Consider the following 15,685-nt stretch of genomic DNA (forward strand, 5'->3'; position numbering starts at 1 on the left):
ATTTATGTGGAGAAAACCTCTGAACAGTGTTGCCTTGACTACCACAACTCACAAAAAGCCAAAAAGGGTGTCTAATGGAACAGGTACTGAAATAAGGGCTCAGATAACCAATAAGTGTAGGATCAAGATGGTCCACAGGGAGCTATATAATGTAAGAAATCCTTCATGAGAAAAGGATCAAAAAAATAGAAAGAGAACACCGTAGCTATCAAAATTATACTTGTATTCAGTCTAGTTGATTTAGACTTACCTCATCGGACAATGAATTGATTCAGATCAGTGCTTCTTGTTCTTGTTTGATCATCATTTAAATCCATACTAGCAGTTGTCCAATTCATTAGGGTCTTGTTCCTTGACTCGCTTTCTACAAATTTATTGTACTGGGCTTACTAGGCCAAGATCCCATACATCTTAGGCTTGGGCTGCAAAACGTGTCCTTACAATTGGCGTCATTTGTGGGGAGAACTTGTGCAACAACGAGTGCAACAGTCATCTATGGTAGGATCAGGTCCCCATCAACAAGAATCCATGGGTTCCCAGCAACAAGATGACTTCCTTAATCTTGAACGCAAGCGAGATCAAGAAGGTAGCATACACACCACACATACTAGTAAAAGTCACTCTCAAGTTGGGAGTCATGTTTCTCAAGAGCAGAACAACAAAGCCTTGCAAAGGGAAATTGACCATCTAAAGAAGGAATTACGTTATGCATGATGAAGACGAACTCCCTCCTGGTCTAACTCCTCTTTCGATGATGAGAAGGATGGTAGTTATCGACGTAGATCAAGGACTCCTCCTAGTGAGTCTTTCTCATATGAAAAGGAAAACTATTGATGAGCGTAAATACAAGAGCTTAACTCGCAGAGGACTGGGAAATGATGCTATGAGCAAAGCGTTGAACCAAATTTCCAAGTCGCCCTTCACGCGTAAGATTAAAGGAGCAACTCTTCCTCGACGTTTCCATCAGCCAACGTTCACCATCTACAATGGATGAACGAACCCGGTGGAGCATGTGAGCCATTTCAATTAGAGAATGGTTGTCCATTCTAAGGATGAAGCCTTGATGTGCAAGGTGTTCTCATCCAATTTAGGACCCGTTGTGATGAAATGGTTCAACGGCCTAAGGGCAGATTCCATAGATTCCTTCAAGGAGCTCACCCAGGCATTTGGCTCTCGTTTTATTACATGTACCAAGGTCCCTCGGCCCATTAATTCCCTATTATCCTTATCCATGCAAGAAGGGGAGACTCTAAAGACGTACTTGGACCGATACTGGGAAATGTTCAACGAGATTGATGGTGACTTTAATGACGTGGCCATCAGCACCTTCAAAGCCGCCTTCCCAACCGAGCAAGATTTAAGGAAGTCTTTGACTGGCAAAACTATCACTAGTGTGCGCCAACTCATGGACCGGATTGATAAGTACAAGAGGGTTGAGGAAAACCAGCAGTTGGGGAAAGGAAAAGCTAAGATTATCCCTTAAGAGAGGAGGGATTTCAGGTCGGACCAGTACAACAATAACAACCAGTCTCGGAGAGACTTTACTGGGCAGTCAGGGCCTGTTAAAACTCAGGCGGTTAATGCGGTGTTCCGAGAACCGGTGCATCAGGTTCTAGAGAAGATTAAGAATGAGTCGTTCTTCAAATGGTCAAACAAGATAGCTGGAAACCCCATGAGGCACAATCAGAGCCTTTATTGCCAATACTATCAGGACTAAGGACACACCATGGAGGACTATAGAAATTTGTGGTACCATTTAGACCAGCTGGTCCGAGAAGGAAAGCTGAAGTAGCTTTTGCACCATTCCAGTGGCCAGGCGGGCCAAACAAGTTCGAATCCCCGGAGAGATGCTTCTTCAAGACCTCCTCTAAGAACGATCAATGTCATCCCTGCTGCTTTTGGGAGGACCAGTTCTTGTCCCTTCAGAGTGATGTCTATGGCTCAGCTATCCCTCGAGGATGATAATCTAGAGCCGAAGAAAGCTAGAATGATATTCAACCGACAATAAGTTTTTTGAACGAGGATAAGATTGGGACCATACAGCTCCATGATGATGCTTTAGTGGTCATGCTCAGGATTGGTGGGTATGACGTGAAGAGGGTGATGATGGACTAAGGTAGTGGTGCCAAAACTATGTACCCTGACTTATACAAGGGGCTGAATTTAAGACCTGAGGACTTGATGGCCTACGATTCTCCTTTGGTAAGTTTTGATGGGAAGGTAGTCATTCCGAGGGGTATGATAAGACTACCCGTGCAAGCTGGTTCAGAAGTGGTGGAGGTAAATTTCATCGTGGTGGATGTCTATTCCTCTTACACAGCCATTGTAGCTAGACCCTGGCTTCATGCCCTGGAGGTCGTCTCTTCCACTCTGCACCAAAAAGTGAAATATCCGCCAAGGGGTCGCATTGAAGAAATCATGGGGAGTTAATCCACAGCTAAGCAATGCCTAATGGCTGCCATTTTACATCAACCTGAAGCTGAGTCCTCAGCCTCTGCTGGAGGGGGCTTGTAACAGTCAAAGGCTCCGGCATTGCCTATAAATGGACCAACCGAAGAGACAAAGTGTGAAGATTTAAAAATGGTAATGGTTAGTGATGACCCGGAGAAGTTCTTTCTGATCAAAACTCAGCTACCTCCCCAAGAGAAGGAAGAGCTAGTAGAATTTCTTAAGAAAAATATTGACGTGTTTGCATGGAATGCTTACGAAGCACCGGGGGTGGACCCGAGCTTTATCTACCATTATTTAAATGTTAACTCATCCATCACTCCCAAAAGGCAATCACCTCGGCGCCCATCCAAGGAACATACAGATGCTATTAGAGATGAGGTGATGAAGCTCAAGCAAGCAGGGGCTATTAAGGAAGTTTTCTACCAGGAATGGCTGGCTAATACTGTGGTGGTGAAAAAAAAGAACGGGAAGTGGCGAGTGTGTGTGGACTTCACAGATCTGAATAAGGCTTGCCCAAAAGATTCCTTCCCAATGCCTCGAATAGATCAATTGGTGGATGTAACGGTGGGACACCTTCGGATGAGCTTTTTAGACGCCTTTCAATGATACCATCAAATACCACTAGCCCTGGATGATCAGGAAAGGACAGCTTTTGTCACTCCCATTGAAAACTACCACTACAAAGTGATGCCCTTCGATTTGAAAAACGCAAGGTCTACCTATCAAAGGATGATGACGAGAATGTTTGAACCACAGTTAGGTAAGGGTATTGAGGTATATATAGATGACATGGTAGTGAAGAGTAAGGTGGTGTCTGAGCATGTGGGAGACCTCGGAAACATCTTTAAAATTCTGAGAAAACACAAGTTGCGCCTAAACGCTTCCAAGTGCTCATTTAGTGTGGGATCAGGCAAGTTCTTGGGTTACATGGTAACTCATAGGGGAATTGAGGTCAATCCCGATCAAATCAAAGCCATTAACAGTTTACAACCACCTCGAAACCCCAAAAAGGTCTAGAAGCTTACCGGAATGACTGCTACCTTGAACCGGTTTATTTCTCGGTCAGCGGATAGGTGTAAACCCTTCTTCCTCTTAATGAATAAGTGGAAAGGATTTGAGTGGACCGAGGAGTGTGTTTTGGCTTTCCAGCAACTTAAGGAATATCTATCTCAACCACCTATCATGTCCAATCTTGAGGTGGATGAAGTCATGTTTGCTTATATCGTTGTGGCCCCTCCTGCTGTAAGTTTGTTGTTGATACGAGTTGACAGTGGCATACAACGACTAGTTTACTATGTGAACAAGTCACTACATGAGGCTGAGGTTCATTATCTACCATTGGAGAAAGCCATCTTGGCAGTGGTGCATGCTACAAGAAAGCTTCCCTATTACTTCCAAGCACATACAGTTGTTGTCCTAACTCAGCTTCCACTCAGGACTATACTTCGAAGTGCTGATTACACGGAGAGGATTGCTAAATGGGGCACAATTCTAGGGGATTTTGACATTAAGTACAAGCCTCGTACCTCTGTCAAAGGCCAGGTCCTCGCGGACCTAGTGGCCAAGTTTGCTGAACCTCCATTAAAAGAAGTGGCAGCAACACAGAACATGGATGGAAAATCAGTTGGCACAATCTACCTGCAAGAACCTTTATTCTGGAAGGTATATGTTGATGGTGTAGCAAATTAAAGGAGCTTCGAAGTAGGGCTAGTTATGGTTTCTCTTGAACAAATCACCATTGAAAAGTCACTAAGACTAGGCTTCTCGGCTACAAATAATGAGGCTGAATATGAAGCTCTGATGGAAGGAATGTCCATAGTTCAAAGAATGGGGGGAAAGACGGTAAAGATGTTCTCGGACTCAAGACTGGTTGTTGGCCAAGTGAAGGGCAAGTTAGAAGCAAGAAATGAGAGAATACAGGGGTACTTAAGTCAAGTTAGGCATTTGCAATCAAATTTTGAATCATTCAGCCTGCTGTACGTCCTTAGAAGTGGAAACATGAATGCTGATTCCCTGGCCACACTTGCAACCTCCTCGACACAGAGTTTACCTCAAGTTATCCTTATAGAAGACTTGTGCAAACCCATGGAGGTAAAGGGAAAGGTGGTCCATGTTCACTAAGTCAGAGTAGGGCCTAGCTAGATGGATCCCATAGTACTATTCTTGAGAGAGGACATCTTGCCAAAGGATAAATCAGAAGCTGATAAAGTACGAAGAAAGGTGCCTCGTTTCTAGCTGTCCGAGGACCAAAAATTGTACAAGCGCTTTTTTTCTGGGCTATATCTACTCTGCATTCACCTTGAGGCATCAGAGCTACTCCTTGAGGAATTACATTAAGGGATTTGTGGAAGCCATATAAGAGGCAGATCTTTGTCTCACAGAGCTATCACTCAGGGCTATTGGTGGCTAAATATGCAGAAAGAAGCGCAAGAATATGTGAGAAAATGTGAACCATGCCAAAGATTTGCACCAAATATACATCAACCAAGAGGAGTCCTTAACCCCTATCCAGCCCTTGGCCATTTGCTCAATGGGGCTTAGACATCGTTGGCCCTTTCCTCGAGGCAGCAGGGAACAAGAAATATTTACTGGTCGGCACAGACTACTTCACCAAGTGGGTTGAAGTTGAGCCTTTGGAAAATATCAGGGACGTGGATGCCAAGAAATTTGTTTGGAAAAACATTGTCACATAATTTGGGGTCCCTCATATCTAAGATGGCCTTCAATTCGACAGCAAATCTTTCAGTAGATACTGTTATGATCTTGGAATTACAAACAGGTATTCCACTCCAGCTTATCCCCAAGGAAATGGACAAGTCGAGGCTATAAATAAGGTCATAGTGAACGGACTCAAGAAAAGGCTGGATGACGCGAAGGGAAAATGAGTAGAAGAGTTGTCACATGTCCTCTGGACGTATAAAACTATACCTCGCAGGTCAATAGGAGAGACCTCCTTTTCAATGACTTATGGAGCTGAGGCTGTAATTCTTTTAGAAACTGGCTTCCCAACATTAAGGACCAGCTCATTCAATCCAAGCAGCAACAATGAGTTGCTAGAAAAGAGCTTAGACTTTATTGAAGAAAGAAGAGAAAGTACAATGGTTCAATTGGCATACTACCAACACAAACTCAAGCAAGGTTATGATGCCAATGTAAAGCTGAAACCATTAGTGCCTGGAGACTTGGTGTTGAGAAAAGTTCTAGGTACTGCGAAGAACCCAACGTGGGGAAAGTTAGGACCCAATTGGGAAGGACCATATCGCATCACCTCGGTGGCTGGAATAGGAGCATATTTTCTAGAAGACTTAGATGAGCAAGTAATACCGCGCTCTTGGAACGTAAACAACTGTAAAAGGCATTATTATTAATGAAAGTTTCCTTTGTCATTATGTTTATTTGTTGTATAAAGGTATTGTACTTCCCTTTATTCTTTCTTTCCAAGTATTAAATAGAACCTTAGTCATGCTTAGCTCCTCAGACCACATGCTTTGGCCAAATTAATATTTGTTGACATCTTTATATAAGTGTTTAAACAGAACCTTAGTCATGTCTGGCCCCTCGGACCAGATGCTTTGTTGAAATTAACACATTATAACATCTTTATATAAGTGTTTAAACAGAATCTTAGTCATCTGGCTCCTCGGACTAGATGTTTTGGGGAAACTAACACTCTATGACATATTTATATAAATGTTTAAACAGAATCTTAGTCATGTCTAAATCCTCAGACCATATGCTTTGGGGAAATTAACACTCTATAACATCTTTATATAAGTGTTAAACAGAACCTAAGTTATGTCAGGATCCTTGGACCACATACTTTGGTAAAATTAACACTCAATGACATCTATTCACTTTTTCTAAGTGTTAAATAGAACCTAAATTATGTTAGGCTCCTCGGACCACATACTTTGGTAAAATTAACACTCAATGACACCTATTTATTCTTTATAAGTATTAAATAGAACTTAAATCATGCCTGACTCCTTAGACCACATACTTTGGCCAAATTAATACTTATTGGCACCTTTTCTAAGTGTTAAACAGAACCTAAGTTATGCCAGGCTCCTCGGAGCACATACTTTGGTAAAATTAACATTTTGTGATATCTATTTGTTTCTTACTAACTATCAAGACAAACCCAATATTATAACCAACTCCTCAGATTGGTAGCTCTGAGTAAGTTAATGTTCTTAATTATTTATCTAAGTGTTGAGCAAGGTGAAGAATATCTCTCCCTTTTTATACTTTACAAATTTTATTGCTAATCCTTTTTAGATTCAGCTTTCGTTGTTGGTACTTAGTCAAATTACTTACACTGGTAGTAGAACATTGTTGTTAGTTTTTGTTAAAGCTTGAATGGCAACAGTTCATGTTTATTTATAATAACAGTAAGCTTGAAAGCATATAAAGTAAAGACACGAGAGATGGAAAGAAAAGTCAATTCATTAATAAAAAAAAAGGATACATACAAGGGGAGGCAAAAGCCACAAGAAAAGAAAATGACACACACAATATATATATATATATATATATATATATATATATATATAAAACAAAGAAAAATCTTACAACTATTTCTCTATTGGTTGAAGGCCCTCTTTGGAATCAGCTGCCTTAAGCTTAGCATCCCCAGCCTCAGACTTAGACTCAGCTGCTTTAGCATGGGAGACTACATCCTTAATGGTAAGGGCATCCTCGAACTGAGTATCTTTGGCTGAGGACAGGACCTCCTTACCCTTACCTGCCCCTGTGAAGGCTTCAGCACCAAGAGTAGGATCTTGGATACTAGAGACTTGCTTAGGAGAAGCGAGGGGTAAAGCAATGGACGGGAGGTCCTTTGGAGCTTCTCGGATGTGTTCAAGGAAGATTATGCATTCAGCCTTCCTCAGCTTAGAGTCAACAGGGACCCCTGCACTATTAAGCGCCTCTATTCAAGTCTCAGTGCAGTAATCCCTAAACACTCCGGCCACCTCCTTAACCAACCTGATCTCTATATCCTCCACCCCACGTTCATAGAAGGCTCTCTCCGCAGCTTCAGTAGTCTCTTTGGCCACCTGAGTGGCCTCTATAGCTGCATCCTTCACCTTCTGCAGCTCAGCCCTGAGATCCAGAACTAGTTGTTTCTGGGTGGCCAACTCAATTTCTGTCGTATAAAGCAGCTTGCACTGATCCTCAGCTTAGATCTTAGTGTTTTTTAGACCGGCCAGGGCACTCGAACGTTCCCTTTCGGCGACGGTCAGTTTTTTGCCCAGCTTTTTATGCTCTTCTTTCAGGGCTCCGAGAGCCTTCTCAACCTCAAAACGAGAGTGGGCCTCAGCCTTGACCTCGTCACGGGCATTCCTAACCCACTCCTCAACTACATAAACTTGCTAGGTAACCTGCATAAAAGTAGCAAAGGGGGGAATAAATATATACACATATATAAATAAATATGCATTATAGTATTTAACAAAAAAGGACATTGATTGACTTACCATTGCAAGATCTCTCGTCAGTGACATAAAGAGGTCTGGTTGCCTGGTACGCCTAAGGCCCTCCATATCTCTGGGGAGAAGAAGACGTTGCTCTAAGGTCTCAGGGAGGTGGGTGGCGTGCGCCCTTTGAGACTCCCAGATTGTGGCATCCCAAGGGATGAGAGCACCATCCATCTCTAGCCAAGGAGCCCAAGAGCGCACCCCTCGACGAACCTCAGTACCAGTAGATTCCTCACGGCTCTCCACGGAGGGAGCCCTTTTGTTTTTAACATTTTTAGGTTGTTTAGCCCCCTTTTGAGGAATCACCTCCCCATCCTCCACTTCCTGTACTTTTCTTTTCTTTTTCAAATCGGGATTAGGGACCAATTCCACTGCAGTCACAAGAAGAAAAGAAGGAGGGAGACTCGGAGGAACTTGGGTCTTGGGGACTTCTTTAGAAGATGACCCCTTGTTCATGTTGGCCAGTAGACCCTTTAAGTTGGTCCTTGGCTTCAAGTCCATGCCTTCTTCTTCCTCTTCTAAACTTGTATCAACCCGAGCAGTTATTAACCTTGGAGAGTGGGTAGCAGAAAATCTGTCAAAATTGGCCTTAGAGTCCGAAAGCTCTACTGGCTTTTCTGGCACTTCACCTTCCTCCCCAAGGTGGAATTGGTCAATCTCAGCCTCGAGGGACAAGTGTGTAGAAGCTGTCTCCTCTCTCGGAGCGACTACTTCCTGAAGCGCATGTTGAATAGGCAGCTCAACAGACGGAAGGTCTCTCCGAGCCTAAAACTCCAGCTTAAAGACATCTATGTGTGCCAATCTAGAGTCACCAGCCCTTATTGCTTGGCCTACGTCTTGAAATGTGCGAGACAAAAGCTTGTAATCCAAAATTAAGTGAGCAGCCCGTAGCTGTCTGTCTTCGCTTATAAGTATCTCGGATCTCAACAATTTGTTAAGACCTAGTACGTTGACCAAACTGAGTCTTGGAGTGACATGGTTTTTATCTGCAAAAACATCCGAGGAGGAAATTGTGGTTAGATCAACAAAAACTGTTATCCGAGAAGGCGAAATGTTAAGACAGAGTTATAAAAAAAAAATAGTATATAAGAGGACTAAAATCCTTGTTAAGGGACCTAATCCTAGGGTACCCCACCTGGTTTTCCTACCCGAACTAGGCAGTGAAGACCGTCATGCCACTCCCCGAAGATGACCAGATAATCATCCTTCAAGCCCTTGTTGGACTTAGAAAGGCAGGATATCAATCTAACAACATTGAATCGGGACTTAAGGTAATATCCCGCGCTGGCAAGGGAATGGCACTTGTACATGTGAACGACGTTGTGCCATGTGAGCCCTAAGTTCATCTGATCGTTCAAGGCATCTACACTCCCTAAGACTCTAAACAAATTGGAAGCGTACTAATGGGGACATAACCTATGATTGAGCAAGTAGTCTCTGGTTATCCTACCCATGAGAAGTGTCATTCCTCACTCTATAAAGGCGATCATTGGAATGACAACTTCACCCTCCTCTCTATCTGTAAGTATTTTCTTTGGGGGACAATAATGTAAGCCCACTCCTTGTGGGATATGGTATTTGGCCCTAAAACCCTCCATACCGGCCGGAGAGTCACTAAGTACTTGAATCTATCCATCTAAGCAAACGTGGATGACACAGAGAAAATTTTCTAATAAGGAAGAAGGCCGAGGAGTTTGGCCGAGGTGAAAAAGAAAGTTTGAAGAAATAGATACTTACGAAAACAAGTGAGTGTATCAAATCCTGAACCTTTAGAAAAATCTTTTGGGAGTTTCTTAAGGAAAAAAGTTAAGGAAACTTGGGAGTGTAGAAAGTTTAGTGAGTTGGAGTGCTTGAAATCTCTGGAGAACTTGAAAATTCGTAAAGTAAAGGGAAAATAACTTCCCACAAGGCTTTATATAGAGGGTGAAAATGAATGGGAGTTATCCCGCTCAAAATTTCAAGAAAATGATCAACTGTTGGATCTGCGCCTCACCGTTAGATATGGGGAACAAAGCACCGCCTGGAGCAATTAATGGCGTCTTGTGGACTTCAAAGCGTCAATGGGAATTATGGGGCATGCAAAACGGCACTCCCACACATGTAAATCAAAGGATCAAGTAAAAGTAACTCTTAAAAATTCAAAACCCCAGTTTTCTCCTCAGATGAAAGGAAAAAAAACCGAAGTTTTGAGGGGCTATTGTAGGATTAAGGGCCCAAATTATATATTGGGTCTTGGGCCTTGTTCGAGAGCGTGGGTGGTCCGAGGAGGAACGAATGGTAAGAAAGGTTCTGGCTCAGTATTTAATGAGTAAGATACAAATGGGAAGGTTGTTCGAGGAGGAATATCTCCTCGGATACGATAAGTACAGCTCAAATATGTATTCCAATGATAAGAGTAACCTTCCATGAAGCTCTAGTGATAGGGACATGCATCATGAACATACAAGGAGGGGAACCCAAAAATATCTAAGGGAAAGTTGCTGTCATCGCATTGAATGCACTGCAACTACTTTTCTTACTGCATTTATGTGGAGAAGACCTCTGAACAGTGTTGCCTTGGCTACCACAACTCACAAAAAGCCAAAGATGGTGTCTAATGGGATAGGTACTCAAATAAGGGCCCAGATGACCAACAAGTATAGGATCAAGATGGTCCACATGGAGCTATATAATGTAAGAAACCCTCCATGAGGAAAGGATCGGAAAAATAGAAAGAGAACACTGTAGCTATCAAAATTATACTTGTATTTAGTCTAGTTGATTTATATAAAGACTTACCTCCTCAGACAGTGAATTGATTCAGACCAGTGCTTCTTGTTTTTGTTTGATCATCATTTAAATCCATACTAGCCGTTGTCCAATTCATTAGAGCCTAGTTCTTTGACTCACTTTCTACAAATTTATTGTACTGGGCTCATTGGGCCAAGATCCCATACATCTTGGGCTTAAGCTGCAAAACGTGTCCTTACAATAATAATAATAATAATAATAATAATACCACTCTAAAAAAAATTATCATGCAAGGACTACACTCACTAAGCATTTTCTTTGTTCTAATTCTATGTTAGGAATCCATGGGTAGGAACTCACCCTTGAAACCGACTTGCAAAAGAGGGTGCCAAAGAGCTTATAAGGCTTGCAATGGGAGGGTACCCAAGAGTTTATAAACACATGGTTAACTTTACAATTAATCCTTGTGGGATACTAGAATTATAAAATTATGGTATCAGAAACTATCTGTATAGCTATCAATTCAAATAAATCTTCTGCTTATTGTTCTTTGAAAACCATTTTTTTCCCCTAACACTCCAAACGTGTATTGGATTTTGATAAAGATAAGTATTTGAAAGCAGAAAGTTGAAAGCATTAGAACAAGGGTTTTTTTCTTTGGAATGATATCATCTAGATGGTTCAACTATTGTTTGAAGACGGAAAGTTTTGATTGAGACAGGAAAGCTCTTGATTTAGTTGAATGGGTGAAATGTTAGGTGGTATTCACTATGCAGCAGGTATAAAGTAACTCTCTCTCTCCAAACAAAAGGTATTTGGACCAATAACATTAATTGAGTGTTTGGATAATGTTTTGCGTCCACGTTTTACGTGTTTGGCTGAAAATTACTTGGGTTTCATATTACTATTCATGAACCCCTACAAAAAAAATGAAAAATGCAGATGAATTATTTTGTACTGTTCACGTTACTATTCAGTTGAAGTTACAGTACTTTCAGCCCAAAAAATCAGCTAGTTTATAAATTATTTTGTTGCAGTACTTTCAGCAATAAATTTTCAATTTTTAACAAAATAAATTGTATCCAAATAGACCCTAAGTATGGCCGAATCATTAACAACAATACTCCAAAAACAGTCATTTTCAACGTCACCATGACCACCTAACAAATTAGATGCATAAAAAGACACTTGAAAAAGAATAATTGTTCTACCATCATTGGATTGGACTCGAGGGCATAAAGAATTCACTTATAAAAACAGAACCAAATCGAATTCGGAGATCGGAATTTCTTGCAGTGAGACATGTGATGAGTGATAAATCCCATCTAGCCGTTTGAAGCAAGAAGGAATTGATGCAAAATTAGAATTACTATTCTAGCTTTTGCTTGATTTCTTAATTAATACAAGCCATATTCTTAATTTTTGTGGAATAATAACTTTTGTTACCCCTTCGTTCAACGAATGCATCATAATAAATGTTATAAAGTAATTCCGGACTTTTTTAGTGGAAAGTCTAAGACTGTATATCTAAAAGCAAATTACAAAAAATAGACATTATATAACAAAAGTAATTGACTTCCCTTATCATGTTGAGCTAAGAATTTATCAAAATAATAAAAATTCAATACATTTTACAAGATAATTCTTCTTCTTTGTTTTTAGAATAATTTTCCAAGATAATTCTAATCAATGCTAACTGATTTTCCCTCTTCTTGTCGGTAGTCCTTGTGGCTTAAGAGTGCTGGGCTCCTCAATATGAAGAGTTATTGGTCTCATTGTCCTGCTAAATGCTGTCCCTTTCATTTGGTTTCTTCCTAAATGAGTATGTCTGTATGTGGACTCGTGTTAGAATTGTAAAATATTCTTTTGTGCCTCTAACATGGTCGCCAGGGATACATCTAAATGATGAAAAAAAAAAAAAAAAAAATACCTAAGGAAACAGAGAAACAACACCACTAATACAGAGCTTTTAAAACACAGAGACTAAGAGCCCCTTCCAGAATTACTTCAAAATACATCTAAAATTAATTGGTGCAATATATGAGTTTTTTCTTTTTCCTCTTTTTTTTTGATAAGATATATATGAGAATTTCGAGTACGCCTAGTCGGTATATTTATCTCAAATACGTAAGACCACAATTTAGGTTTACAAATTTGCCATTTTAAAGCTACAAATGCATGTCCAAATGCCTCCACCTCCATAGGAACTTTTTCTTTCTTCCGTGCTTAAACTATATTTATCCTTGAAAGAAATTGAAGAATATCTATTATCATTCACAATCACCATTGTTTAAAAAAAGAGGCAAAAATAATCGAAAAAGAGAATGAATTTTTATTTTTTTTTATTCAATTATAATTGGTCGATGTTCAAATCAATGATTTCATAATAATTTAATTAATGATTATTTTTAATAAAAGAAATAAATAAAATATATTTATTTACTCGGCCCCTTTTGTTGGTCTTTCTTTTTTCTTTTTTCTTTTTTTTTTTAAATTAATTATGAACTAGAAACTTTTATTAAGATAAAAAACAGCACAGAAAGATTACGAACCTCAGTTTTAATTATAGAAACAAAACGAAAAGGCCACAATCCCACATTAAAAAAAAAAAAAAAAAGTTGTTCAACAAAGACCACTTGGCTAAGATATAGGCAGCAACATTTACTTCTCTAGCCATCCATTGAATTCAAAAAATTGAGATTTGAGTCTTTAAGGCTAAAGCATCAAAGCAGATGTTGGTCTTATATTTTATATGAGAGTTCCCATAATATTTTGACCATTTTCATGTAAGTTTTAATGTGGGGCTTTTGTATTTCATAATGAAAGATAAAGGAGAATATGTTTCAAATAACTCTTTTATAATTACATTAAACCGATTATGACAAGCAAAATGTGTGACCGCAATTATTGAAACAAAGAGTTCTTATTTGTTCATTTTAGCATTGATTTTTTATCATAAATATTTTTAGTGGAAAGTGATTTTTTTTTCTTTATTTGTTTGCAACACAAAATATAATTTTTTGATGTCTCGACTCTCATCAACAATTACAATTGGGGTAGAGTTATCGTCATAGTAGCTAGAGTTGGCTAGTGATAGACTAAGGCCCCCGCATAAATTTATAAGAACCCAAAAGCCCCTATTGAAAAAAGAAGGTACAAAAAGTATGTTGAAGGGTGGTAATTAAATTGTTTATATATATATATATATATATAAAAGTGAGTTTTGCATTATTTCTTCAACATCTTAGAAGGCCTCAAAACATTGGTTAACAAAAATATAATTCAATTGAAACCTCTACATACAATTGGGCACCTTTCGTTATCAATATGATGAGAATTTGAGAAACTAGATGAGGGCTTGGACTCCAAATTGTTGCATTTCTCTTAGCCTCCATATTGGGTAGAGAGCACCATTTCCAGGTTCTTATGCATCCACTAGTTGCATTATCCAACTAAACACCTTTTAAAATGTTTTCCCTCCTCATTTTTCCTCTTTTTTTTTTTTCTTTTTTTTTTCATCCTCCCTAAGACCCTAACTCTACCAAACACACCCTTAGTGTAGGGTGGGGAGTAAAAGTCAGGGTTCATGTCTCTAAGAGGAGCTTCACTTACATACACTTATATTAAGCTAGAATATGATTTCTATTTTAGATAAATAAATTATAAAAAAAAAACCGTAAATTGTTTCACCAAAATAAAATTTCATGAGTGCATTAATTAAGTGGATTAGCTATTATTAATTGTAAAAGAGATGTTAATAAAATCTAAATACAAAAACTTAATTAGTAATTTTGAGCCTAAAAACCAAGAGCATTGATTTTAAAAACAATAATAATAATATAGAAATTTAAATAATATATTTAATTAATATTTTCATTTAAAAATTATAGCATTTAGGTGTCTAGCTAGATTCAACTGATTTTGATAGTAACAATAGGACATGTAGTGGCCAATAGCGAGGATGGCCATAAATTAATAGTGTTGCTAAGTGCTAACAATGTGCTAGTAGTGACATTGGTCATGGTGATATGGAGGGAGGTAGTAGTGTGTAGTGGTGAATTATAGGAATTAAAAATAACAATAAGTCTAGAGTCACAAAAATACTCACAAAAATTTTACTATTTATTTTTTTGATGGACAAAATTTTTACAATTATTAAAGTAGTTAATTATAATTATTAAGTAAAATGTGATATAAATAATAAACTAAATAAAAATTAGTAAAAACTTGACCATTCAACTTTTATAAAAATAGTGTACCTATAACTTTTCACTCTATAGTGGGGTAGTGGGAATGAAGACAATGTTTTTTCTAGGAAAATCTTGGTATAATTTTCTGTCAACTAAAAATTTTAGTCTAAACAACCAAAAAAGGAGAATATTCTCTAACGCGCCTAGCAAAAACTTGTACATGAAAAAAATAAATAAATAAAAGAGGAAAAAAAGGGCTATTATTAAATTTCATTAAAAAAAATGATGCTATTATTTAATGTCTAGTCTAATCAGTGATCCCTTTATCGCTAACAGGTTCCTTCCATCTGCATGAAAAGGAAATCTAACCAACTGCCACTTGTGCTCTTTAAGTCCAATGGACCTTTAGATTCCCTCTTTTATTTTTATTTTTCCTGTTTCTTGTGGAGTAAGAGCATGGCAGTTTCTTTCTATTTTTGTATTGTTTTGATAATAAACAGTTTTACCTACTTATTTTTTTTAAAGAAATTTATTAATATATGTCTTTAAGGCATATATTAATAAATTATTTTAAAAAATTTTTTATGAAAAAATAAAAAAGTAATTTACTTTTTTTTTTAGTTTTTTCAATTTTTCCTAAAATTTTTTTCCGAATGAATGATTAATGTGTGTCCTTAGAACATACATTAATCGGACCCTTTTTCAAATACATCTTTCAATAGATTTTTTATCTTTTTTTTCTATTTTATTTAAATTTTTTTTTTTAACACACGTGTTCCTGTACTCCTATGTCCACTCCTTTCTTTGTTAAATTTTTATTTAGTTTTATTCTTTTTT

At 38.4% G+C, this 15,685-nt stretch overlaps 1 protein-coding gene across 1 annotated transcript; it reads left to right on the plus strand.

Annotated features, from left to right (window-relative positions):
- Positions 1-1,033: 1,033 nt before the first annotated feature.
- On the plus strand, positions 1,034-1,483 carry LOC115951687. The gene has a single exon (XM_031068846.1). It carries the CDS (start codon positions 1,034-1,036, stop codon positions 1,481-1,483), a length of 450 nt encoding a protein of 149 aa, XP_030924706.1.
- The last annotated feature ends 14,202 nt before the right edge of the window (positions 1,484-15,685 follow it).

The sequence above is a fragment of the Quercus lobata genome, chromosome 7 (genome assembly GCF_001633185.2).
Source record: "Quercus lobata isolate SW786 chromosome 7, ValleyOak3.0 Primary Assembly, whole genome shotgun sequence".
NCBI lineage: Eukaryota > Viridiplantae > Streptophyta > Magnoliopsida > Fagales > Fagaceae > Quercus > Quercus lobata.

What these genes read in the sequence shown, in the direction of transcription:
- LOC115951687 (XM_031068846.1), top strand. Translation starts at nt 1,034, where the DNA reads ATGGTTGTCCATTCTAAGGATGAAGCCTTGATGTGCAAGGTGTTCTCA.